The sequence below is a fragment of the Rhamphochromis sp. 'chilingali' genome (genome assembly GCF_963969265.1).
Source record: "Rhamphochromis sp. 'chilingali' genome assembly, chromosome: 8".
NCBI classification, from domain to species: Eukaryota; Metazoa; Chordata; class Actinopteri; order Cichliformes; family Cichlidae; genus Rhamphochromis; species Rhamphochromis sp. 'chilingali'.
In genome coordinates this window covers 14,079,607-14,107,548 of record NC_137935.1, presented here as the reverse complement: position 1 = coordinate 14,107,548, position 27,942 = coordinate 14,079,607, and the positions used below count along the sequence as shown (strand labels likewise).

At 39.0% G+C, this 27,942-nt stretch overlaps 2 protein-coding genes across 5 annotated transcripts in view; both read right to left on the bottom strand.

The window, feature by feature from the left end:
* On the bottom strand, positions 1-12,297 carry LOC308401067 (vomeronasal type-2 receptor 1-like; the record flags this gene model as incomplete). The annotated part of the gene is made up of 19 exons (XM_080889126.1): positions 1-568; positions 659-940; positions 1,075-1,268; positions 1,411-1,534; positions 1,627-1,836; positions 2,002-2,460; positions 2,626-2,748; positions 2,841-3,020; positions 3,302-3,393; positions 3,523-3,721; positions 8,393-8,806; positions 9,117-9,398; positions 9,477-9,670; positions 9,789-9,912; positions 10,023-10,232; positions 10,342-10,824; positions 10,947-11,135; positions 11,238-11,417; positions 12,205-12,297. 19 exons carry the CDS (start codon positions 12,295-12,297, stop codon positions 146-148), a joined length of 4,455 nt encoding a protein of 1,484 aa, XP_080745252.1. The 3' UTR covers positions 1-145.
* Positions 12,298-15,872: 3,575 nt separating this feature from the next.
* The window catches only part of plch1 (phospholipase C, eta 1), a 75,199-nt gene continuing 63,129 nt past the window's right edge, over positions 15,873-27,942 (bottom strand). For 2 of the 4 annotated variants that reach the window (XM_080888225.1, XM_080888222.1), the window contains 10 exons: positions 27,310-27,407; positions 27,035-27,214; positions 24,184-24,291; positions 23,415-23,539; positions 23,119-23,203; positions 22,206-22,352; positions 21,715-21,794; positions 21,514-21,573; positions 20,627-21,017; positions 15,873-19,731 (listed from right to left, as the gene is read on the bottom strand). In XM_080888225.1, coding sequence (XP_080744351.1) covers positions 17,045-19,731; positions 20,627-21,017; positions 21,514-21,573; positions 21,715-21,794; positions 22,206-22,352; positions 23,119-23,203; positions 23,415-23,539; positions 24,184-24,291; positions 27,035-27,214; positions 27,310-27,407 — 3,961 coding nt within the window. In that variant the 3' untranslated portion in view covers positions 15,873-17,044. The remainder of the gene's footprint in view (positions 19,732-20,626; positions 21,018-21,513; positions 21,574-21,714; positions 21,795-22,205; positions 22,353-23,118; positions 23,204-23,414; positions 23,540-24,183; positions 24,292-27,034; positions 27,215-27,309; positions 27,408-27,942) is intronic. The other 2 variants (XM_080888223.1, XM_080888224.1) reach the window with 2 other exon arrangements.

Here is a 27,942-nt window from a genome sequence, read left to right as displayed (position 1 = left end):
TAGAGTTTTAGGATATGTCACAATTTAATAAGACAATAAACCATATTTTTAAATGATATATGACCAGATAAATACAATGACTCTATTCCAGTTGTTAACATTTTTAAAAAGGTGAATTACAGTGGCAATGGTTACATTTGCTTTCCTATCTACCCATCAAATGTTTTTTAGTGTTTTTCTCAGGCCTCAAAAGAATGATGAAGCACTTTGGAGCAAATATGCAGAACAGCAAACCATAGCTAGAGGCAAGGATGGCAAAAATCTCAACAGCAACAGCATATTTTCCAGGAGAACTGACATAGGCAGGAACAAAAGCCACCCAAACAGCACAGAAAATCAGCATGCTGAAGGTGATCAGTTTGGCCTCGTTAAAGTTGTCTGGAAGTTTTCTGGCAAGAAAAGCCAAGAGGAAACTGGTGCAGCCCAGTAGTCCAATGTAGCCCAATACCAGAGAGAAACCCACCACAGAGCCAGTGGCACACTTCAGAGTAACTTTTAGCCCTGGGACATCCAGGTCAGATTTGGGAACAGGGGGGCTGATTGATAGCCAAATAATGCAGATGATAACCTTTATGGAGAAGCATTGTACAAAGTCAAGTTAATTTCTGTAATCACATTAACAGTAATAGTTTATGGTTTCAAAAAGTGCATGTCGCACCTGCACACAGGTGAAGAAGAAGACGCTTCCTCTCTGTTGGCCTGGACCAAACCACTTCATCAAGGCTTCAGCACCAGGCCGAGCTGAGCGAAATGCTGCCAGAACCACAATGGTCTTGACTTTGAGGCAGGAGATGCAAAGCACAAAGTTGATCCCGAAAGCGGCCTGCTGGAAACGACAAGACCAGTCTGATGGACGGCCAATGAACACGAGCGAGCACAGGAAGCAGAGCTTGATTGACACAAGGAGCAGAAAGCTCAACTCTGAATTGTTGGCCCGGACCTTAACATGAGAATAGGAATATCATTATAATCAGTTTCTGTGAATTCTTTCAAACGATTCCTATATGCTTAATGTTTTGGAAACTTTTTTCCCAAAATGTACAGTGTCTCTGTTACACAGATATGCATTCTCACCATAGGTGTTTGACGATAGTGAAGGAATACCACAAACACAGCTGTTGTCACAGTGACACCAGAAACAGCTACTGCAGTCAGGGTAATTCCTAAGGTTTCATTGAAGGAAAGAAAATCCAGCTGGCGAGGAATGCAGGTTGTTCTTTTAGCATTAGACCAGAACTCAGATGGACATTGGTCACAGTGAGGGGAACCTGGGAGAAGAAAATACATACAGCAAAACGTAGATGTGCTGAAACTATTAAAGCCAGGATTATGGTATAATAAAAGATTGATGAATGAATATTGGAGTACTGAATAGATTAAATGCTTGTGAGGCTATTATATCTTCCTCACCAGTTTTATTGCTAATCTCCCCATCAGCACATGAAATACAGTCAAAACAGCAAACAGGTTGACCTTTTCTGGGTGCCATCCGTGTACCTGGGGGGCATCTTTCACTGCACACTGAAACAGGGACCTAAACAACAGAAAAAAAAGAAAAATCCTATTCTCATGTATACAACGTATTATGACCCACAAAAATTTTTTTAATTCTCCTATTTTAGCTACCTGATTGGATCCTGTGGTCCACTGAATCGCTGACTCATTAAGGTGGAAGTCAAACCCATCCACACGACCAATCAAAACAAATTTTGCTGGGCCCTCACCCGTGTTCTGCCAGTTGAGAAGGTCATACTTTGCATGGATGTCAGCACCTTGGAAATAAAGCTGTTCACCCTGTGGTGTGGTGAAGTTTATTTTGGCCACATGCTGCAAGACCTGGAAATGTTGAAACAGTTAATATTCAGTAACTATTCAGTGTTTTAGTACAAAGTACTAGTCTAATTTTAAGGGGAATTGTAAATTCTTAATGTCCCTACTGCAAATGTAGCTTTTGAAAAACGGTATACATGGAAATTTGGGAGTGAAAGCAATGTTGCTAACCTCTATGGGTTTAATATCTGTTGGAAAGGAGCAAGTGGAGTTTTCATTTTCAGAAATGCTGTCTGTGTATGGGCAGGAGAGTAAGCTGTGAAGGGCATGTGCTGCAACATAAACTGCAAGGTAGACATTATATGTCACTCTTAGCTTGGAGATGTCAGTAAAGTGATTCTGCACTTCTTCCAGGGTTTCTGTACCACTGCAGGGTTTAGAAGCATATGAAGAGACAGATGTAAGACCAGGACTACATTTAAACTCCTTTTCCCAAAATTCTCTTAAGAACTCATCATGAGGACGATGAGATGGATTCAAACTTCTGATATAATTTCCAAATCCAGGTATAGTTAAACTTCGAATGGCCACACCAAAAACACCAGCTGCCACTTTGCTTGTAACTGGATTTTGGAGCAGATCTCCACTGGTGCTCCAAGCCTCACTGGCCAGAAACTGCCTGTTAGTAACCTAGTAAGCAAAAGGACAAAGTAAGAAAAAAATGAAAAAAATATTCTGTTACAAACCTCAGTTCTGTCTTGCATTATGAATTTTATTATAGTTTCTCACATTTAACTTGTCAAGCTGAAGGAATAATTCCAACACATCTGTATACCATGTGAAGATCAAAATCACCCTTGCAGCTGAGGCCTGAATTGTGAGTGCTGCTCGTCTGGCATCACTCACAATATTTTCCCTTTGAAGAGTCTCTACAAATGCCAGACACACCTCAGCTCCCTGAATCGCTTCCTCAAATATCTGAAATTTACATTAAAGCAGAGAACCTTTAGATTCGTGTCAAACAGTTGTGAAGATTTCTTGCAAAGATAAAATTGCAACAAATAAACCACCTTTAATGCAACATGCCCATAATCATTATCTGTTATCACTGCTCCAATCCAGGTCCAATTGAAATGTATGGCAAGTTGGGCAAAAGCCCTGGCTTGGTAAATATCACTGGCCATGGTCCTGAAGAAATTAGGATATTGATGTCTATCACTCAGACAGGGACAGCTAGCTGTATAACTAATCTGAAAAAAAAGTCATACTCATAAATACATATACATATAAATATACTGAAATATATAGTACATTTAACACAGGGTTCTACTATATAGCTGTGTTGCTAGAGTCTTTGTAGTTTTGTTTTTTCAGCAAGATTAAAATAATGCATTACTTGTGTGCACTATGATCAGTCAGAGTAAGAGTAAGTAAGTTGTATCAAATTCATGTATAGATTTGTGGGGGGGACATATACATACAGACACATATATATGTATAGATAGATAGATAGATAGATAGTACAACTCACTAAAGGTACAGAGAGAGGCTCCAGGATTTTGGCGACTGTCTGAGTTGTTGCAGATGAGGAGCAACCAATGATCAAAGGAATGGGCTTATCACCTGATGACAATGGAAAATACAGTGAGATAAAGTTATAGTTTAAAGAAAACTAATAATACTTAATTTACTGGTTTATTTTAATTGCTCATTTTTAAATGAGGGCCAAACTTCCAAAACTAGATTTATTACCTCTTTCTTGTCCATAACCAGACTGCAGGGCTCTTGTGTTACAGTTAGTGCTGTCTCCACCAACCAGCAACAGTGCTGCCTGCAAAGCCCACTGTGGGAGGCCACAGTTATCACGGATGTGGTAGCCCAGTTTTATACCTGGTAACAAGTTTGTACTATGATTTATTTCCTCCACTGCAAACACCATAGCATAGATGTACTGCAATGGAAGATTTTGCACCCTGGGCACCCAGGATAAAAGAAAAAAGCACAACAATTACTAGCTCATATTCATATATCATGACATTATTAACAAGAATGGAAAGAAAATAATTGACTGCATTTGGAATAGAAAAGACAGAAATAAAAATAATAGAGTTATCTTCTGTTTTTTCCTGTTTTTCCAAAATGCAGTGAAATTGTACAGTTATAAGAGTAAAAAAATGCATATAGATTTACCCAGTACAAGTATTGTTGTAGGGCTGCTGAGTGAAGTCATAGTTTATAGCTGGAGGATTGTAATGAAGATTAAAGAGCCCACCAATGATTACATCTCCATCTTCAAATAAACCCTGGTCTCCAGGTGTACCCCACCGAGAACAGGTCACCGTCTGAACTACCTGCACCCCCACCTGGAGCCCCAGCTGTCTGCCCACAAGCCCTACAAGGAGCAGGGATGGAGCAGTGCAGTACCAAAGAATGAAGATCCATTTGGCCCAGGACATGGACAGAGCTGTTCTGGATATTTCAAATATGCATATCATATTAAAACAACTTCTCAATGGTGTATCATACATTTATAAAATTTGCAAAAAAAAAAATCTGTATTGCTAAGGTTTAACAGTTCCCGAAATGCCTAATTGTATTATATTTTTCTTTATAAAGTAAGAAAAATACTTGTTCCTGGATGTTTACCACTGAAGGAGAACATTTCAAGACAATATGACAACAAAGATAGTTTCCACTAAAAGCTGGCAAGATATCTGAACTGACATACCCGTCTCTTGCTCTGCAAAACAAAGATGTTGTTCTAGGTATTTATAAGAGCTGTAAGGCTGATATTTGAAGCAGTAAACAAGATGAGCAAAACATCACTGAGGGTGACTGGTGTGTGCTGCAGAAACTGGAGTATTTACCTGGAGGGCGGTGACTACATGGACCAATAGATTTTCCTTGGAAACATTTTGTTGACCAGGTTTAGAAGATTTAATTTGAACTCAATAACAATGGAAAAAAACCACACAGAATACACCCATTCAAATGGCTGTTTTTATAATAGAAATGTTTTGAAATAGAAATGGAGCTATTTCACTGTATTATTTAGGTTGAATGTTGACTCTAACTCAACATTTGGCATTAACCCGGGATGCCCAATGGTTTGCAGAGGCACCCCCACGTCTCCGGGGAATAACAAACAGCATGTTTGACCTGCTAAAATATCAAATTTGCACTAGGCCGCAAACCTGACAGACGTTAATAAATAACCAAGCAATAAGTTCAGGTCTTCCCCTACACCTGAAGCTGAGAGAGCCATAAAACATTGGTCATGCTCAGTGACAAGTATGTGTAAAAAAACATCCCCGTATTTACCCTGGCAGATCTATTGCGTTAAATTGGGTTTCGGCTGTTTTAAATTAAATTTCAATCAACATAAACAAGTGTGAACCACCAATGATTTGTCTTTTTTTTTTTTGGACACTTTTATATCTACATGCAGGCAAGTGTGCAAACAGTGCAGGTTGTATCATAGCAGTGTGAGTTGTCAGTATGACTAGAAAAGTGTTATATAGTTGTCAGTCCATTTTATTCAGTTATATAGGTGCTTGTTCACATGTACCACACATATGATTATCATAATCCAAATGAGCTTGCACTTCTTATTTGAAAAGAATTATACAATGCAAAACAAAAAGGATTCACAAAGGAAAAACATTTGATGAAATTGTTTGAATCTGATCTATATTTGAAGCTTTCATCCTTTTCTTTTTTTTACTGACAGATTGCACCAGCAAACCATGTTTTGAGTGTTATTTCCCATGGAGTTAAGTCCTATTAAAAGGGTCATGGTACAGAGTGCCAAGGAAACTGTGAGGTAATTTTTATTGCATTGTGCTGTGTTTTATGGTTTTTCAGAAAACATGGCACATTATTCATATACAGGGTCATGAATAATCAGGGCCAATCTTATACTTCTTTGCCCTCAGACTGCTGATTTATTTGTCATTCCTAGGGTATTTAAAAGTAAAATGGTAAGCAGAGCCTTTAGGTTTCAGGCCCCTCTTTGAAGCCACCTCTAGGTTTTGCTTCAGGTAAACAGATACCCCCTGCACTTTTAAGATTAGGCTTAAAACTTTGCTTTATAATAGGTGTAGATCAGGTGACCCTTAATTCTCTTGTGCTGCAACAGGTCTATGATAGGGATTTCCTGTAATAAACATTTCTTCTTCAGTCAAGTCTTTTCATTCTCTCTGTTTATGCCTACTTTGCGCTTAATCATAATTATTATCTGGCTCTCTTCCTCTTGTCTTTTGTCCTGTCCCCCTCTCCTCACCCCCAGCTAGTAGTGGCAGATGGCTGCCCCTCCCTGAGCCTGGTTCTGCCAGAGGTTTCTTCCTGTTCAAAGGAGTTTTTTTTTTTTCTTCCCACTGTTGACAAATGGTTGTTCAAAAGGGTCATCTGATCATTGAGATTTTCTTCTTCTTTTTTTCTTATTGTAGCTTTTTCACCTCATAATATAAAGTGTCTTGAAACAGAAGTTGAGTAGAAGTAGAAATTAATTGAAAAAAATCATTTAGGACACTTTAACCTCCTAAGACCCGAACTCTTCCACGGCATGCATTTTTAATTTCTCTGTGATATTTGGGCTGATTGGGTCCTGATGAATGTAAAAACAAAGAATTATCAGATTTTTTTTTGCCTAATTTTTGTTTCTAACGAAAATGAGAGCCACATATGAGGATATTTGTTTAAAATTTTGATATAACAGTAACAGTATAATGTCCTCGTAAGTGGATATCGGGCACTTGTAGAGCAAAATTGAGTATTTTGGTCTAAATAACCCAAAATGTGATGTCAACATATGTGGACGCCAGGTCCTAGGAGGTAAAAAAAATAGAATAGTTTGGCTGAAAATTTAGCCTTTCAAAGAGCATTTTGGTCACTCATATAGGAGTGATTTGAGATATTTATACATTAGTGGAAAAAGGAAGAGAAGCTCCAAACAATTTGTACTTCAGGTCACTATGACCCTTTCATTAAGTTGCCAGGGTTTACCACTGTTGGTAATCATCTACACTAAGGTGTAAACAGCCTGCAGTGTGTATAGGAATTTCACAATTAAAAAAAAGAAAATGGAACATGGCTTAAACATGGCAAGAAATGACATGACCTCTACTTCTATTTGGCCTCTGAATGATTAATGTAAATGGATGCAGTAACAATAGATTAAAATATTTGCTTATTTATTTGCTTATTTATTATTATTATAAATGGACAAAGTGGTATTCAGAATTCCTTATTATTATTAAACAGACTTGTTTTCTTTTCTGTAAGTATAAAAGCATAGAGTAGTTTCATATAACACGTACAGGGTCATGGCAACAAATTCAACTGGAAATTACATCCAGCTTTTCAGCTTTACATGCAAATGAAAAATTGTTGATTGGGAAGGAACCTGTTCATGAAAAAGCCCCTTCAGATTGCCCCTGTCTCAGAAATGGCACTATAAAGAATCCACTCAGAGAGGAAATTATCTGAAAATAGCCTGCAGAGAGTGCCCTTACGCCAATATACATGAACGGCGTAGGCTCTCGTCTAAAACACCGCTGTGAATAGTTGTAGGGTGGTTGATGTACCAACCTCAAATCCTTTTTCTGTGCCACACATAAAACATACTGTCTATTCAAAATGGTTTACAGGAAGTGGCAGATATCAGTGACTGAAATACACAGTCTAAAGTGACATACGGTGGTGAGAGAGAGATGTGAGTAGAAACACAGTTAACCCCAAAATTACCTTTGAAAATAAAACATGGACTAACAGTGCAATCCATGAACTTTATTGTATTGTTATTGCAAATTGTATTTGGACTGAGACAAATTTCTTTGGGTCAAAGAAAAGACTGTTTGCAATGGCATAAGAGTGCTGTATGTACATTACTTTCAAAGCAGCCAGGGGAAGGAACAGAGTATCAATAAATGGTATGACACTACCATCTGCTGGCCATGACTTGGTACATGCAGTTTCAGCAAAATCTACATATCATCTTTAAAGTTATTTGTGTATGTGACATCTACCTATTTATCATGAACTTTGATTGTTGTATATATTTAGAATATATAAGATATTAATGTGATCTGCCTGACAGATTAGTCCTCTCTGTATGGAGTGTGTATCTTCCATTATCAAAGTCCAATGCCGTTTTATTTATTTACTACCAAATGATATCATAAGTCGCCTCAGCACATCTTTGAGTATTTGATATCTATAAGTGTTTTGGGTTGGCCTGTTGTCTTTAAACTGGTGTGTAATGGTTGTGATAAGTTGTCCTGAACTCTCAATTTATTATCAACAAAACATATCAGTAAGTTAGAAAAGCAATCACTAAATTTAAATCAGTTTATGTGGATGGCATAATGAAAAAAAAAAAAACTGGCCTAGAACAAACAAAGTGAAGCATTTTACTGGGTTTTGGTGCAGGTTGTAATCAAAACTCAGGGGAAAAAAACCCACTAAAAACATTGATATAGAACACATAATTGCATTATATTTGATTCTATCCTCTATTATTTACTAACAGTAGAACACAACTACTTTTTCTAATTCAATTCAGTTATTAATAAAAGACAAATGTAAAAAGAATTCTACACTCACATTTGAATAACTATCGAGCCATAAGATGTTTCTTTGTGTTCTTCTCAGGCCTCAAAAGAATAATGAAACATTTGGGGGCAAAAATGCAAAGCAGTAAACCATAGCTAGAGGCAAGTATTGCAAAAACTTCCACAGCAACAACATACTTCCCCGGAGAGCTAATGTAAGCAGGCACAAAGGACACCCAAACAGTGCAGAAAATCAGCATGCTGAAGGTGATCAGTTTGGCCTCATTGAAGTTGTCTGGAAGTTTACGAGCAAGAAACGCCAAGAGGAGGCAGGTACAGGCCAGCAGGCCAATGTAGCCTAGGACGAGGGAGAAGCCTACGACAGACTCCATGGTGCACTCCAAGGTGACCTTTGACCCTTGAAAACCAAAATCACTTTGAGGCCTGGGGGGACTGAGAGAGAGCCATATAACGCAGATGATAACCTGTATGGAGAACAAACAAACCTCAAAGTTATTATTATTTAAAAAATTATTATTATAATGAAGCATGGGATTTCCAATGAAATTTTACTGTAAAAATCATGCCCAAAAGTAATATTTAAATGTTCTTACTCCACTGTTGTTGCCCACATTTTTTAATTTACCTCATTTGTACATTAATGTACTTTATTTGTACATTAATTTACTTTATTTGTAGATGAGACAGCTAATGAAAAAGATTGTGATCTACTATAGAGAAAGGACACTATTGGCAAACATTCTCATTATGTCATCAATACAGGAATATGTGCACCTGTATACAGGTAAAGAAGCAGACACTTCCTCTCTGTTGGCCTGGGCCAAACCACTTCATTAAAGTTTCAGCACCAGGCCGAGCTGAGCGGAAAACAGCCAGAACCACAATGGTTTTTACCAGGAGGCAAGAAACACAAAGCACAAAGCTGATCCCAAATGCAGCCTGCTGGAACCGGCAGGACCAGACTGACGGGCGGCCAATGAACACAAGCGAGCACAGGAAGCAGAGCTTGAGTGACAGAAGAAGGAGGAAGCTCAGCTCTGAATTGTTGGCTCGTACCTGGATATGAGAAAAAATAAATATGAAACAATGAATCAATACTTTAAACTCTATTTCACATTTTGTCAAAGACCTCACCATAGGTGTTTGACGGTAGAATAGAAACACGACAAAGACAGTGGTTGTCACACTGACACCAGACACAGCTGCTGTTGTGAGAGTAATGCCCAAAGTTTCATTAAAAGAAAGAAAGTCCAGCTGGCGAGGGATGCAGGCAATTCTTTCAACATTAGACCAGAACTCAGACGGACACTGCTCACACTGAAGTGAATCTGGTAAAGAAGTGAGGAAAAGCAGATTGAAAATAGGAAAATAAAAAGTGCAGATGAACTTAAAGTAGACAAGGGTCAAGGAAAACACTACCCCAGAACTCTGCTTACATTTCCTTACCAGTTTTATTGCTAATCTCCCCTTCAGCACATGGGATACAGTCAAAACAGCAGACAGGTTCCCCTTTCCTATCTGCCATCCGTGTACCTGGGCGACAGCTTTCACTGCACACTGAATCAGGCACCTAAATAAAAACCACAAGACACATGGCATAATCTTATAAAAATTGACAAGAACACTACTTTCTGCAGCAAATTAATCAGTAACCTTTAGGCAGTTTGTTAATCTGACTACCTGATTTGATCCTGTGCTCCACTGAATAGCTGACTCATTAAGGTGGAGGTCAAAACCATCTACATGACCAACCACAACAAGTTTTAGCGTCCCCTTGGGTGTGTTCTGCCAGTTCACAAGGTCATACTTTGCTGGGGGGTCACCTCCTTGGAAATAAAACACTTCTCCTTGTGGTGTTGTGAGATTCACTGTGTTTAAGTGTTGCAATAGCTGAAAGTACAGTATTGAGAATATAAAGTGCTTTATAGTATTCAACTTATTGAAATCTTAAAGTCCAGCACTTGTGTTTAATAGCTCACACAGTGATAATTATGATCACCTCTACAGTTCTGATGTGTTTTGGAGAGGAACAAGAAGAGATGTTGTTTTGAGGAGGGATTTTTCCACTGGGGCAGGAGAGTAGGCTGTGAAGGGCGTGGGCTGCAGCATAAACAGCAAGGTAGACATTATACACCACTCTTAGCTGGGTGATGTCGCTAAAGAAATGCTGCACTTCATTTATGGACTCTGTCCCACTGCAGGGTGGTATAGAAGCTTTTTTCACATGGGATGAGGTAGAAGTATTGTGTGAGGCATTCACAATACTGCATCCAAACTCCTTTTCCCAAAATTCTCTCAGAAATTCATCATCAGGACGATGAGATGGGCTCAACTTTTTTAGATAATTTTCAAATCCAGGTATTGTTGAACTCCGAATGGCAACACCAACAACTCCACTTGCAACCTTAGAGATTGTAATATCTTGAAGAAGATCGTCACTGGTACTCCAGGCCTCACTGGCCAGAAACTGTCTGCCAGTCACCTAAGGAAATATCAAAATAAAGAAAGTTTGCAATAAAACCAGCAGTGCTTTTATTTTTCAGAACACAAGTTTGTGTTTACTGATGAACTCCTATGCTACTAGTGTCAATATATTTTACTCACATTTCTCTTGGCAAGTTCCACAAATATTTTCTGTACATCTGTATACCAGCAAAAGATCAGAATCACAGTTGCAGTTGAAGACTGGATCGTAAGCGCCACCCGTCTGGCATCACTCACAATAGTTTCTCTGTGAACAGTCTCAATGAATTCTAAACACACCCTTTTCCCCTTAATCTCTTCCTGAAATACCTGAAATATGGAGGTATAAACAACCACTATGTTACCTTTTATTATATAAGACGGACACAAAGATTTATTCAGCAATTTACAGCATAATAGGAAAACATGCACCTGTATTGCCTTTTGACCATAATCATTGTTCGCAAGCACAGCTCCAATCCAAGTCCAGTTGAGGCGTATGGCCATTTGTGCCATGGTCCGAGCTTGGTAGATATCACTGGGGATTGTTCTGAAGAAGTTAGGAAAGTTGGACCTGTCACTAAGACAGGGGCAGCTAGCCAAGTAGCTGATCTGTGAGCCACACAAATATCAGTTTTTTACAACTTACAAAATATATTAGCTCTTCAAAGATGACTATACAATATTATCATCAGTCATTGTTCCCATTATAAAAACTTACAACTGGTACAGAGAGAGGCCCTAGGATCCTAGAGAGTATCACTCCTGTTGTAGATGCGTGACCTCCAATGAGTAAAGGAACAGGCTGAACACCTGATGATTGGATAAATAAATAAATAAATAAAAGCAGCATCTTTACACAGTCATAGGATCATATTATTTGTTGTTTGACATGAACTTTTCAAATTTTAACTTCATGAAATTTGAAATCAAACCTGCTGTCTCTCCGGGTTGTTCATAAGCTTCAGAATAAAGTGTAGAGGCTGTTAAATTGCAGCTGTGTCTGTCTCCTCCAACCAGTGAGAGAGCACTTTGCAGAGCCCATGGGTATCGGCCGCAGCTATCAAGTATATGATAACCTAGTTTTATTCCTGGTAGCAGAGCGCTGTTTTGATTTATTTCCTCCACGGCAAATGCCATAGCATACATATATTTTAGTGCTTGTAAATCTAAACTGTGACCACAGGAGGAAAAAAATCATAGTGAATTAAACAACCTCTGAAAGGCAAGGTTACAGGATATGATTTTATAATATGAAATAATACATATTGCAGCAAACAAACAAACATGTTTTGAGTAAGTTTTACCCGCTACAAGGTTCATAATGTGGCAGTCTGGTGTAGTCCTGTTCTACAGCTGAAGGTATGTAATGCAAACTAAAGAGTCCGCCGATAATCACATCTCCATCCTGAAAGACACCCCTGTTGCTTGGCGCACCCAACTGGGAGCACACCGTCGCCTGCACCCCCTGCAGTCCCACTGGTTTACCCATTATGCTGACAAGCAGCAGGGAGAGGGCTGAGGAGAGCCACTTAGTGGGTTGCAAGGGGAGCCAAAATGTGGAAGCAGCCATTCTGTATATGGCACACATGAATGTCAGAAAATTCATGAATCGTAATTACAGTAAATCTAGTAAATGTAAAACACAATTCACCCCAAAACAGCTTCATCAAACCTGTAAAATAAGTCAAATACACTTTTACTAAATAAAACATTTAATTAAATCCTATAGAGCTTCATATGAGTTCTTCAAGAAGAAAGGGCATTTTAAACAAAAACATGATTTCACCTGGTTACAAAGTCCAAACTATCTCGACCAACACATATCTGCCTCCCTCTCTGCACATGTGAGGTGTTGATGTGGGTATTTATAACAGGTGGGAAGCATTTTGAAAGGAAGTAAAACTGATGACTCAAGCAGCAGATAAAATAAAATGACTCCTCTCCAGAGTAATAGTGGAAAAACACTTGAATGCTAACAAGTAATTAGCATGCATGCAGTTGGCAGTGGTGGGTGTGTGTATGAGAGTACAGTATGGTTCCTGTACCCTGTATCCTGTACCCCCGGGGGGAGTATTTTATATAAAATGAGGTAATTGTGAAGTGTTGGTGTAGTGAATGAGCACAACAAATGCTTACATTAATTCAATAGATTAAAAAAAAAGAAAGAAATAAGGCACTCTGACTGCACACAGAGGCACTTGTGGAAGCCCAATTTTTTCAAGATTGCTACTATTACTACAATTACTATTAAAATACTATTCCCCTGCTATTTGCAGGTTCAAAACAATATTTTAGAAATGCTCTATCATTTGCCGGCAATAAGTCGGACTCGTTCCTGGTGGGTGATGGGCTCCGCCAGGGCTGCCCTTTGTCTCCGGTTCTGTTCATAATTTTTATGGACAGGATTTCTAGGCACAGCCAAGTGGCGGAGGGCTTTCGCTTTGGTGGCCTCAGAATCTCATCTCTGATTTTTGCGGATGATGTGGTTCTGTTGGCTTCATCGGGTGAGGGCTTCCAGCTCGCACTGGAACGGTTCGCAGCCGAGTGTGAAGCAGCGGGAATGAGGATCAGCACCTCCAAATCTGAGGCCATGGTTCTCAGCCGGAAAAGGGTGGAGTGCCCACTCCAGGTCGGGGATGAGTTCCTGCCCCAAGTGGAGGAGTTCAAGTATCTCGGGGTCTTGTTCGCAAGTGATGGGAGAAGGGAGCCGGAGATCGACAGACGGATTGGGGCTGCAGCTGCAGTAATGCGGACGCTGCACCGGTCCGTCGTGGTGAAGAGGGAGCTGAGTGTAAAAGCGAAGCTCTCAATTTACCGGTCGATCTACGTCCCTACCCTCACCTATGGCCACGAGTTGTGGGTAGTGACCGAAAGAACGAGATCGCGGATACAAGCGGCAGAAATGAGCTTCCTCCGAAGGGTGGCTGGCCTCTCCCTTAGAGATAGGGTGAGAAGTTCGGCCATCCGGGAGGGTCTCAGAGTAGAGCAGCTGCTGCTCCACATCGAAAGGAGCCAGCTGAGGTGGTTCGGGCATCTGACAAGGATGCCCCCTGGGCGCCTCCTGGGTGAGGTGTTCCAGGCATGTCCCACCGGGAGGAGGCCCCAGGGCAGACCCTGGGCTCTCGGCTGGCCTGGGAACGCCTTGGTGTTCCCCCGGATAAGCTGGAGGAGGTGGCTGGGGAGAGGGAGGTCTGGGCCTCTCTGCTTATAAGCTGCTGCCCCCGCCAACCGGCCTCGGATAAAGCGGATGAGGATGGATGGATGGATGGATGGATTGATGGATGGATGGATGCTCTATCATTTTTGCTTACAGGAATAGAAATGTATTTAGTGTACAAGACTTGTTCTACATCACATCTGATCTAATTAATTTTATCTTTTTTATCTGCAGTATCAGATGGCTCAAAAATAGTAGTGTTTGCAGAATACAAAATACTATAATAATACAATAATAATAATAATAATAATAATAATAATAATAATAATAATAAAAAGAGCTCTTAAATACAAGGAATGAACATCTGCAAATTCTTGTGAAAACCTTTTTTCTCTGAAAGATTTCCAGTTATTTCTGGAATTCCAGTGCTACACCTTAACTTGTTTAATTGTTTTTTTAATGTGTTCTAAAATTCTCAACATTACATTTATATAGATGATTCGAACTCAAGTGAAATTACAGTAAAGTGTAAAATAAGATGGGTGAATATTTTTTTATATAATCTGTGGTCATTGTAGCGCAGGAGTTAGCCCAAAAAATATCTAGAAAACTATTTATCTTTCTTTGGATCGAGTTCCCAGCTGCCCTTCAAATCTTTCTTCCGGTGATTTTTCTAATTGAGTCTTGATTCTTTTTACTTTTTCTTTACTGTTTGATGTTTGTAGCTGGCAAAACCAGTTACTGACCAGAAGTCTGTAGACTATGTACATATACACTCACCAGCCACTTTCTTAGGTATGGCTGTTCAACTACTTGCTAATAAAAATATCCAACTAGCCAATCACATCTGAAGTTCAAAAAGTGATTTAAGAAACTTGCCATGGTTGTTAGCATTGGACAGGATGGTGTGAGTATTTCAGAAACTGCTGATCTACTAGAATCTGCACACAGTCATCTCTAGGGTTTACAAAGAATGATCTGAAAAAGAGAAACGATCCAGCAAGCAGCAGTTCCTTTGGGAAAAATGTAATTACAATATGTAAATAATGTTGTTCTGATGACTCGATTTCAGCTGCAGGAATAACAACTTGGCATAAATGACATGAAAGCATGGCTTCATTGTGCCTTCTGTCAGGTGTTCAGGCTGCTGCTGGTGGTTTAATGGTGTGGAGAATATTGTCCTAGCACACCTTTGGTCCCTTAGCACCAACTAAACATCATTTAAACGCCACAGTTTACCTTTTATTGCTAACCATGTCCATCCTTTTATGACAGTGTATCCATCCTCTGAGGCTGTCCAACTTGGTGCTAGCAAGGTGTACCTAAAAAGTAGATTGTGTGTATTATGCTGACATAAGAAAAATAACAACATCTCATAGCCTTTCTAAAATCCATTAAATTAGCTTTATAATTAAGGCAATTTTCACTGTCTCTTGCTTTTAGGTGGCTTGTAAGTTTAATATTTAATTTGGAAAGCAAAGCTTACAGCCACTGTTATAGATGTTGTGATGTTTGGTATTGTGTGGATGAACTAAGGCGACTGAGATACTGAGCATTAGGGTAGAAAAGCAAAGTCTTGGCTCAGATCTTGTCTTAATGAGCCTAAAGTTGAATAAATCAAAAAAAAATAAACATTCAAACTATGTAGCTGTATGCCTCTTTTCTCTCATATTTCCCTGAACGTTTGTACTGTGGGAGTTGTGTATCCAGAGCAACAGGTGTATCATTTGTCAGCTGTATTACACTTTCTATTACACTATTACATTTCATGAGCAATTACATCCCGTTACGTTTTAGGTGGCATATGGGGAAAGAAGAGGCTGTTTATGTCTTACAATGAATCGATTTTGAGCTTCAGCCGCATTCTTGATTGATTATCTGTTACTACACAGAAAAAAAACATGTCATTTGCTGAAACCAAATATCTCATAATTTTATTGCATTGATAAGAAAATGCTCATAGTTCTTCAGTGAGCAGCCATACAAAGAAAAAAGATGGTGCAACACTGAAACAAAAAAGAAAAAACCCACCAAAACTGCAGTCTTACTACGCTCCTCTCCTCTGCTTGGCCCAGTGTAGTTGTCACTCTGCCTTTTCAGTCCATTACGTATACAAAATAAAAATGAACAGAACTAAAAGATCATTTTTGCAGTCTGTATCAAAGCAATTATAAAAATAAAAACCTTTAAACTCATTTTTTTTCTTAATTTGCAATCACATTTTCAAATTCTACAAATCAAAAAGAGCAACAAGTCCAAGCAAAGAAGTCTATGTACTGTATTGCACCCAATACAAACCAGCCTATGCCCTCTGTTGTATCCAATACAACTGTTTGTTCTGTGCAAATAAGGTTGGTCAATGCAACACCTATTGTATAAACTGGTGCATAGTCATGCTTGACATGTTCACAAGTAACATGCACAAACATAAATGTACAGTTAGAACTGATTCTCAACTAAAACTCATCTGAGATGAAAAATCATGTCAGGAATATTTACACACAACACAAATAAAGAAATACCACCGGAAAGAGAAGGAAGACTTACATTTGATATGAAGATGAAATCCATCAATTCAAACTAGCTGTTTGATACTACTACACATTCAAATGATACACAGAAAGACATTCCCTCTCTGCTTAACAGCCAATACTTCTTTTTTTTTTTTTTTGCTTCATAGTCAGTGTACATATTTTGGACAGTACATCACTGGGACAAAGATAACAAGTATCTGTACAATCAGTCTAGGAAGCCGTTTGGAGGGACCCAAAGTTCCCAAGTACATTTACACATTAAGCATAATACAGACAATATATAGCCGACTAGAAAGACCATTCACTATTGAAATAGTGGACATTTCATACAGGCAATTCATGCTGTCAGATCCAACCATGGATTATATGAGATGCTTTACTTTTATCTTTTCTAAAAACAGCCCAGAATAAACATTTATTCAACTTGGGGTTAACAAACATGAGAACAAGCAAGTGCTTATTTCATTGATCCCCAGACTTTTGGTATAACAGAAGTTAATCAAGAATCACTGGCAGATTCTTAATTTCATGTAAAGTTATCAGAATTAGAGTCTGAGCAGAAAGTAGACCTCGGGCTCAGACACTGAGTGGCTTGTGTTTGCAGGTGGAAGAGAGTCATCAGTATAGTATCGATCTCCATAATGGTCACCATTTCCGTAACGTAACGATGTGCAAGCTCCTTCGGGAAGTCCCCTGTCTTCCAGCTGACCAAGATAACCTGCTATGTAAGAACCAGTAGAGTGTCTGTTCGTTGGAGGATTCTGTGAGGCTGGTTTATTCCTTAATACCACCCCACCAATGCCACCAGTGCTATTGATGACCACCCCTGAGCGAGGTTTTAGAGCTTCTTGCTGTCTTTCGCGAGCCCGGCTATTGATGTGACGTACACGGCTTTGACTACGGGAGGATAGGCGACGTGTTAGGGGTGGAGGGGAATCATCTATATCCCTGGACACAACAGGAGCTAAACTTGGTGCCTGTGGCTGTGACAGTGGGGATTTTTCTTGCAACTGAGGAGACTGGGGCCTATCGATGTCACTGTCATCCCCCTCCAAACTGACCAGCTTACGTAGCTGTTCGGTAAGAGGATCACACGACTGTGACTGGAAAGTTACTCCCTCTATGGTGCCCGACTTCTTTTGCTTCCTCATATGGGGCGTGATGAAACTGCGACTAATAATGTGGTATTTGCTCTGAAAGTTGCATGATATGTCTTCAGAGGTTAAGTCTCCCAGGGATTTGGATTTGCATGGGTTGGGGGCTGTGGAGTCTATAGTATCAGACTGAGAAAGAGGTGATAAAGGCTTTAAACTAGACTGTCGTGTAGTTCTGGTTTCAGCCTGTGGCTGGTGCCTATAATTAATCTGAGAAACCTCGTGGTTCCATGACTGCTGTTGGTCAAATGATTGTGTTTGACTTTGGTTGTGTAGCTGACTGTTCTGTGGCGCCTTAGAGGACATAATGCAGTCATAGTCCAGATGGCTGTATACTGCTTCACAGTCTGAAGAGGGGGAATAAAGGCCTCTGTCTCTACAGCTGTTTACAGATGTAGCAGATTGATCATGGAGGCTTTCTGAAGAGGAAATACCATTTTGGTAACATCCTGCTTGCTCCCTCTCCAGCTGTTCATACCCCAGCTTGTCTTGATGAGACATGTTTAGGATACGATTCCCACTGTAGCTCCTCTGCTGGTAGGAAGTGCTGAAGTCTCTGGTGTAGTTAAGGGCCTCGGAATTTCTCTGAGGTATGGGGTAGCTGTTTTGACGCAGTGGACTGGGTTTAGAGGGTCTAGAGTTAAAAAGTCTATAGTGGAGGGAAGTCTGGGAGCTGTCATGATGTTCATCGTGACTGAACTGCTGATAAGAAGGTTGATTCATGAGGGAATGATGTTGTGAAAATGCAACGTGAGAGGAACGTGATGAGTACTGCTGTTGGGAATCATAATATGAAGAAGGCTGTTTTTGTAGGAAGCAGCTGGGAGTGGACTCATGGTTTTCATATATAGCCTGGCGTTTGATAGGACTCATAAGCCCAAACTCATAATGTCTTGGGGAAGTCAGCATCGTCTCCAGTGGATCCTCATCAACATTTAACTCCACTTCTGTAAAAACTTTTCCAGATGAATCGCAGGGAATCTGGAAACTGTGACCGTTTACAGAAGAGCCTATGTACCTTTTAGAAGTATTTTGTTCTGTTTCACTCATTGGTCCTGGGGGATCAGTCACCTCTTCATACACCCTCTCCTCTATCTCATCATCTCTTTTTCTTTCCACACAATCCCAGCCTATATTATGACTGTTCCTCAGTCCCTGAACCACCTTTGCTGGAGATGACCCCAAACTGCTTGAGGGTGTGCTCTTTAAAGTGTCTGCCTGAACATGGACTGTCTGTTTCTTCAGGTTGTACACTGATACTGGCGACAAAACCTCCTCATCTAGAATGGTATAGACCTCCTCAAGCTCAGTGGTTTCTGGGCTGGAGATGGGGGCTGGTGCACGTTGGATACTTTTGTGAGGTGAACAGATTTCCTGATTTACATTATTTGCTTTTTGAACTGCCTTCTGGGGACTTGTGGGATTTTTCTTGTAGGGGGAATCTGCGCTGGTTTTCAGAGGAGATCTGAACTCTTCTAGTGTTTTAGGGGTAGTAGGCCTCAAGTTTGAATGATGGGATGGGATCATATCATGAGATGTGAAACTGTTTTGGTCAACAGTGCTTTCAAATTGACCAATAAGAGCTGAAACAGAGCCACATGTGTCTTCCTCATTGCTTAAGGATACAGCATCAATAATTCTGGAAATTGTGCTGTCATGCATAGAGCTGGGGCTCTTTAAATCACAGTACCTGTTGACAGGGGGAAGGGGGGCCACAGATGAGGGGACAGGGGAGGAGGATGAAGACACTGAAGGTGCAACTGTGAATGTTGTGCTGCTTAATGATGTTTCTGGTTTATCCAGTTGCATTTGGCTATTCATTGCAGGCAGTACAAGAGAGTTTTTCTCTGTTCTTGTGGAGATGATCTTGGATTTGTTGACTTCTGGTTGGTAATTCGCATAGTCTTCTTCCTTCCTCACTTCTCCAACACCAACAACCAGATAAGAAGTCTCTGACTGGTGAAATTCTTTGTTTCTGTATGTCTTAGAGGGAGAAGGGGTGTTTGATTCTGTGGCAAGTGATGATTCGATGAGTAGGTCAACAGATGAAGACCTTGGCCTGTCAAAAAGGCAGGATCCTGTGGACACAGATAAATGAAATACGGGATTAATAAAGAGATGCTTATATACAATAACTGATTTTGAATACCAAGCAGACCAACACTGACAACAAATAACAATCCAGCCAAAACAAGGCAACAGCAAAACACAGACAAATGGATCACCAAGTACAACTGTGAAAGGAGAAGATGGTGGAGGTTTTAAATAAAGAAAGAATCCATGTTTGCAAAGATCAGATCAGGACGGAGATGGTCAAATGGGATAACATGGCACAGTAATATATTTCTCAGGCCACTTTCCAACAAAATACACTGGGTGGACGCAATACTGGTATGTTTTTGAACGATGCAACCTTCAGACAATAGGTATTTTAGATTACCTGTAGGCATATCCTAGTCAGTTCTCTACTATAAGGAAACACACAAATGAAGATGGGACAGAAAAGGCACGTTAAGGTATTATGAAGAATAGGCTGTAGTCTGTCAGTTCACATGGTTACTGTACATGAGTTTTGTAGCATGAAGTAAAGCAAGGGAGAGAAATCAGAAAATATTTTACATTTATTAATCTGCAAAGCAAATCAAGGCAACTCCATGTAACATTCAAAAAAATATAACAGTTTAAAAATATGCTGTAGTTTAAAAACAAGGCATTAAAAAATTAAATGTTTCACATTTTGACTCTGTTGTTTTTGCCACAGATTGCTGTGGCCTGATATGTGTTAGTGTCCGATATTAGATCATGAATCTTACAAATATATTTAATTCAGTTAAATTTTAATTAAATAGTGCCAAGTCACAAAAACAGTCATATGATGGTATTTAAACTAGAATGGTTCAATTTTCTCAGTAATTTATATAATTTCTGTATTTATTTCCATCTTTGACTGCAGGATGAATGGAAAATACCCACCAATAATAGTGTCTGCACCTATGTCATGCTGTTCTTTGTCTGGGGAGCAGATGGAAAGCTGCCCTTGCAGAAGTCTGTCTAAGGGCATGGAGATCGGCCTGTGAATAAGTGGGGCTCGAGGCTGGAGACGTCTCTCCATCCCTCCTTCCTTCCCAGACACACCCTCTCCTCCTGCAGCAGCTGCACCTGTGCCATTCTTATGGTCTGATATTGAAGCCACTGACTCTGACAGCATCATCTTTGTCTTCTTCCGTCCCTTTGCCGGGGCACTTGCCGTGCGTCGCAGGAGGTGATCACTGATGGAGCGTTTTCGAGGACCACTGGAATTTGTGTCAACGGAGGACTTGGAAGAACGGTTAAAGAAACCTCGGATACCTCGTAGCTGATTACTCTGAGGACAAGAGCCAAACAAGAAGAAAAATGTATAAGTAATGCCTGACCAACCAGTGTGTCGATCTAAAATAATCTAAATTCATTACAACATTTCAGTTTGAAGTTAAAATGTTGATGTGGAATTTTATATAAACGATGAGAGGTTTGGCATGTACTGGATATGACCAGTTAACAACTACCTGCTTTCATGAACATTGTCTATAGATGGCACCCTTACTCCTTAGTCACCACAGCAAACAAAATGCAAAAAGCTGTTGTTTGGTTGTGCACACATGCTGACATTAAAAATAATTACATGTACTCTCATAATAAGACAACAACAGGTAAAAAAAAAAAAAAAATCTGAATGAAAGCTTAATTTGTAAGTAAACTGCATGACTCAGTCAATTGAAATGTCACACACAAAAAGTCACTGAAGATAAGCCAGACTGCACATTTGCATCATGCATTGCTTTTTCATGCAGCAGCACACAGACCCTAGTAAACGGGTATACCTTATTAGATCCTAGAAAGTGCATTATGGTAAAGCTGGGGTTCAGCACTAGAGGGCTCCACTAGAAAGACAAAGTATTGAGCATAGCTTAAATGGACTGGTGTGTTGAGAAAAAAGCAATTTTCTGTTTACCTGTTAAAAAAATGTGTCACTTGATGAAAAAGGCTAACAAGGGGATTCCCCAGGCGTATAGGGCACTTACCTTCCCATAGACATCATGCACTGACACGTGCACAAAAATGGAAGCTTCAGTTAGCCCTTCCAAGTAAACGTGTCTGTAACCTGTGGTTAGAGATGAAGAGAGAAAGCATGTGAGCTAAACAGTGTGTTTAACACAGATAACAGATGTTATCAAATGATGCAGGGTGATCTTCAGGATTTCAAAAGAAATTCAAATGGATCCAAATTTAGAAAAGAAAAGAAAAGGAAAGGAAAGATAAAAAAGAAAAGAAAAGAGTAAAAAGATAACCTGACAAATAACTTTTTTTTCACTATATAGTTACATGAAATCATGGTTTACCTAATACAACCAGGAGACGATATATCCCTTAGCAATAGCACCATCTAATCCACAAAGGGAAAATTATCCTAGTACTATATTGATTCTAGCCATAAGTAACAACCTTGTCCTCACTTATGTTTATGTCATTCATGCACAGTAAGTACAATATGTAAAACAGAGTCTTCACAAACCAGGCATCAGGCTGGTGAAAGCAACAGTCCGTTGACCAATAAAGTCCCTTCCAATCGGGTCATGGTCCCAGACAAGGAAACGCACCAATGCCACCTCAGCCATGTGAAGTGTAAAGGTCAGAGTCTCCTCCCATACTGGGTTAAAACCTGAAGAAAGAACATATATATACATATATACATATATACGTGTATATATATGTGTGTGTGTGTGTGTGTGTGTGTGTGTGTGTGTGTGTGTGTGTGTGTGTGTGTGTGTGTGTGTATATATATATATATACAGTAAGCTTAATTTAATTATTATTATCCATTTCATTAGTATGCCGTTAAAGCACACACCCACACACTGCAAGACTTCCGTCGATAAAAGGTAGGATCTCACACTGATCATATAATACTGTTGAGCTCCCGGGCTTCATAACCTTTCCCAGAGGAGGCATTCTCCCTGCCCATGCAGAGTGCTCTCATCTGTGGAGTCACGTTTGGGGTGACACTCGAAGATCACGCCTTTTTGCTTCCATTGTTTCATTAATTAATTAATCTGATTTTTTATCCAGGCTGTGCTTCACAGCCCAGAGTAAAATGCAATATCTGTGGCATTGTTTCATTGGTTTGCTCTGTTTTTTACAACAATGCCATTACCAGAATATGATAGAGGTGAAAAGACCTGTGACTTTATCTGCTTTTTTTGCATGCCATACTTGCATTTTATTCTATAGTATGAACACTGTAAAACACAAAATATAAGCAAACAAAACTCACACATACACAAATATTCCACATTCATCCTTTTTACACAAAAGCATGTAAAACAGTTATGAGAAAATATTATATTACATAATTTATACTCGTTGTATATAGTTCAGGTTAGGTCAGTGTAGAAATGTGCAATTTTTGGTCTGTGTGTGTGTCTAACCATTATCATCAACAACTCGGGTCTGTTCCTTGCAGCAGTCAACTGGCAAACCGATTATTTCCACTTCAACAAAAGGATCAATAATCTGATGGAGGAGAAAAAGCAATGAAATGAATTGTATTTCATTTTATGACCCTGGCTATATTAAGAAAGAGAGCAACTGGAAGATCTAAACAGTCAAATAATTGTCCAAATGTGTGCAATAGCGTGTAAGAACAAGAGAGAGACAGAGAGGGAGAGAAGAGATGACAGATGGAGAATGTGGAAACAGGGGATGTGTTTTGGTATGTTTTTACCTCTCCACGGTCCCCCAGCATGGAATCTGGCGGTTTGGGCAACTGCTGTCCGCTAATGATCTTGAGAATGAGCTGCTTCTTGGGATAAGCTGGAAGGGGATCATCACAGAATGGGTTGAAGGTGCCTAGAGGGAATAACAGATAGCAGCGCACCAACTTTGATTAATTCCAGCAGTAAATAGAAAAAAAACATCCATGACTTGCTTTCATGCTGCACACATTTAGTAAACCGTAAAGAAATTGTACAGACTAGAACTGCAAACTACATCTGAAGCAAGCCTGCTAAAAAATTCATCAGTGCCTCTCTCGTGTCATGCAGCTAACTCCCAGTTGGATAGATAATTATAAAGCAAACAACGCTGTACTGTAAAATGAAATCTCTCTAATGAACTGAGGTGGGTGAAGAGAAGGATATCTCAAACTTACAGCATGTTAAAAACACAGCAGAGTTCCCAAACATTATGCTGAATTATGTAACATGATCAGAAAGTTCTTCCTCTGATTGCTCTAGCAAAACATGAACTGAAACTATAATTTTAGTTAATATCTCTTACAGTTAAATTCTTATTATGCTTTCTTCAATGAACACTGACTTAACATGTTCCAGCATGTTTCCATTCCAACTATAATGTACAATGTAATGTATAATGTACCATAATCCTGGGAAAAACAAATAGGTACTGATTTAATTATCAGTTAATGCTATTCACAAATAATCTTTTATAAACGCTGACCTATTTGTGAGTTTGCAGTGAGTTTGTTGCTGTACCTTTACACATTGGAGGAGGCTTGAGGACATATCCAATACCTCCATTCACCATAAACTTGGCTCTGTTCAGCTGCATCATCCTCCCCTCTGTCTGATAGTTGAGTGCAACTAAAAGAAATAATAATAATAATAATAATAGTTATTATTATTATTATTATTAATCTAATAAACATATCATGTTAATTGATTTTCATCTTTAACATTTTTTTATTATTATTTAATGCTCCAGTGGGTTCTTAGTTAGTTAGTTAGTTAGTTTATTCTTGATCATTATCTGTAATATGAATTCTTGGTTTCAGTGGGGATTAATTTTGTGTAGGCTTTTTTATGTTTGGCCTTCCCTTCTGTGTCACTGTCACTGGTTTGTTTTTTTTTTTTTGTTGTTTTTTTTTTGGGGGGGGGGGGGGGGGGGTTATTTCTTGCTTTATTTTGGTAGCCTTGGTCTTGTGCAGTGTTGGTCAAGTTACTTGAAAAAGTAATCAGCAACTAATTACTGATTACTTCCCCGAAAAAGTAATCCTGTTACTTTACTGATTACTTATTTTCAAAAGTAATTAATTACTTAGTTACTTAGTTACTTTTTACAAGCACAATTTACAACCTGAATAGGTGATAAAGCGATAGATCTTTCAGCCCAATTCTACTTTTTCTGCATAATCCATCATACAAAATGTAATCGAATGGAAAAGTCTCTTTTTTTTAACTTGTTTTATCAGTTTTAATCTTTTAACTTTATGCATCAAGCAAAAATAAAATTATATGCACCATTCTCTGACTTGAATAAATTAGTTTAACATTTAAACCTATTTTCTGCACATTCCAGCACATAAAATAAAATATTTTTTGTGTTTACACCCAGTCTTTCAACTAGATGCAAGTAAAACACAGCAGAAAATAAATAAAGTCAAAGACTAGCGGTCCTTTTGCTCTATTTTCACCTGTAAAGCAGGAGTGGGGTAGGCGGAGGTTTACCCTGGTGCAGGTGTGCGCAGCAGTCAGTGGAAGAATCCGCGAGTGAATTTCCCATTGCATCGTTGCACACTCGGTGCTTGTTTAGGGGGTTTTTTTACTGTAAAAAGAAGTTTTCTTCCCACGCACAACGGACACTAATGTTTTTGTCACTTTTTATGGAATCAAACTGAAAATAAGGTCAGTACTTCCACGCTTTAAACGCTGCACGCTCATACTCTCTCCTGCACTCGATATATTATCCATTGTTGATCTGCACACAGCTGTTGTCACAAACGGCGCACTCGCTTACGTCACTGTCATGAGACATTCTGGCTAAAAAATCACAGTTTTAGTAACGCAGTAACGCAGCGTTCCTATGGGAAAGTAACGGTAATCGAATTACCGTTTTTGCAATAGTAATCCCTTACTTTACTCGTTACTTGAAAAAAGTAATCAGATTACAGTAACGCATTATTTGTAACGTGTTACTGCCCATCTCTGGTCTTGTGTGCCTAGTATTTAGTTTTACATTCCCTCTCTTGCTATCATGGATATGTTTCAGTCACCCTCCTGTGTCCAACCTCGCTTGATTACCTCATGTGTGTATTGAAGCCTCAGTTTGCCTTAGGTCTTTGACATGTCTGTTTGTCCTGTTTATCCGCCTGAGTAGTTTCCCTGGTTGGATTTTGGGATTCTGTTTTCATATGCCATTTGCTCTGTTGGCTTCCCCTAATGAATGTTGCCTTTTGCTCACTAACCCGATCTGCAAGTCTGCATTTTTAAGTCCACATTATGCACTAATAATGTCAAAACATGAATCCAGATAAACTGCAATAATTTCCCAGTACAGTAAGTCTAGCCTTATATTTAGTTATATTTAGTACAAAAATAACACATCCAATATATATATCGATCTACATATAGATAGAAAGATATCTATCTATCTATCTATCTATATATATATATATATATATATATATATATATATATATATATATATATATATATATATATATATATATATGACTTCAAAGGTTGATGAAGATGTTTCAAAGATGTATGGCCAGGGTCACAAATGACTGACTACGCTGTTTAATCTAAAATAAAATAAAATAAAATATAATAAATAAATAAATAATAAACTGTTTTGAGTTGCTATTTCAACTCAAAACAGTTGAAATAGCAACATAACAACACATAAAGAGAGTGTTCCAGAGATGGTGAGTGTTTCAAAAGCAAAGATGGGGTTCTGAAAGCCTGATTAGACAAATAGTTTAACAGTTTAAGAAAAACACCTTTAAAAAAGCGAAATTGCAGAGTATATTGGAATTCTGTCTTCTATGGTAGTATATGATACTATAGAAATTTAAAATAATTACAGGAACAGTTCTTTAGATGGAACTGTTTTTGTTTTGCTTAAAAGAAATTAACTGTTTTAGATCAAGAAAGATTCCTATCTCTTCACAAATAACTACATTTCAAATTATATCAAGCGAAGGCCACCGATAAGCTGATTTGTATGTGTTCATGCATTTTTTAAGCAGTGTTAATGTATGACAGATAAATAGACTATTTCTTGCTTTCCTTCTTTACTTGAGTACTCGAAGCACTCTATACAACATGTATGATTCACCCATGTGTCCTTTTTGTCTATACTTTTTCTTCCTAAGTGCTTTTATCTAACATTCACACTCCAATGCATGCATCAGAGAGCAACTTGGTCTTGCCCAATGTCTTGCCCAAGGATACTTAGGTTCTAGATTAAAACAGCCAAGAATCAACAAAACACCCTTCCAGTCAGTATGTTGAACTAGGAGTATGGCATTTTTTAAACAGCTGTGTTTTCTAAAGCTCTCAGAGTTTTCTAGAACCTAATAAGATCTCTAATTTGTCATCTTACCCAACTGACAACCCACATTCCAGTAGAACTGAGGGTTGAAATTGGAAGAGTCGATGCGATATGCCGAGGGATAAATTCGAGACAGCTGCCTCTGGTTAAAAGCCAGAAACTCTTCTGTTCTGTGATTCACCAGAGACTGTGCTCTGGTCTCACTGAAAGACAGAACGTCACCTGCAGTACCTGAAGAAAAACGAGGAGTTGTTATAAGAAGTTGCCCTTAATATGAAGCTTGCATTTTGCTTGTGTGTGCATATGTCATAGCTCTGGTGTTTCACCTTCATTAAGACACTCCTGTGAGGCAACAGAGTTGGTGAACACCACAAGATTTGACAGATCTCTGCTCAGTTTCATCGTCTTCCTCTTTCTTAAACACCTGAAACAGTCAGATGAACGATTTTAAAAAGAGGACAGAGATGACAAAGTGAGATCATCGAGGCAGATGGAATAAAAAGGATAGTTAAGACTTGAACATTCATCCATCCATTAAAGTATTTATATGAGAAAAGCATTGCAGGATAGAAGATTGTCCACTGGAGGCAACTTGGAAACCACAGGAAAAGAGCATCAAATGCAAAAAACTTAATAGGGACCAGAGGATATGCAGTGCAGAAGACTCACTCAGATTCCCACATACAAACAACTACACTGTCATGCACCCGCAGTCTTAAAAAAAAGTCAGCCACTCAGACACATGCTTGCGGGAATCTGTATTGTGACAGTTCCCTGGGACATGCCTATATGAATATGCAACAGAGACTGGAAGAACAAAGAGAGACAAAGGTCTTAGTTGCAGACAGCCGCTGAACAAGGAAAACAAAGCTGGATTTCCACATTTTTTTTGCCAGTGTTGACTCAAATAGAAATGGGGGGGAAACAAGACCAACATGGACATAAAACTGAAAAAGAAG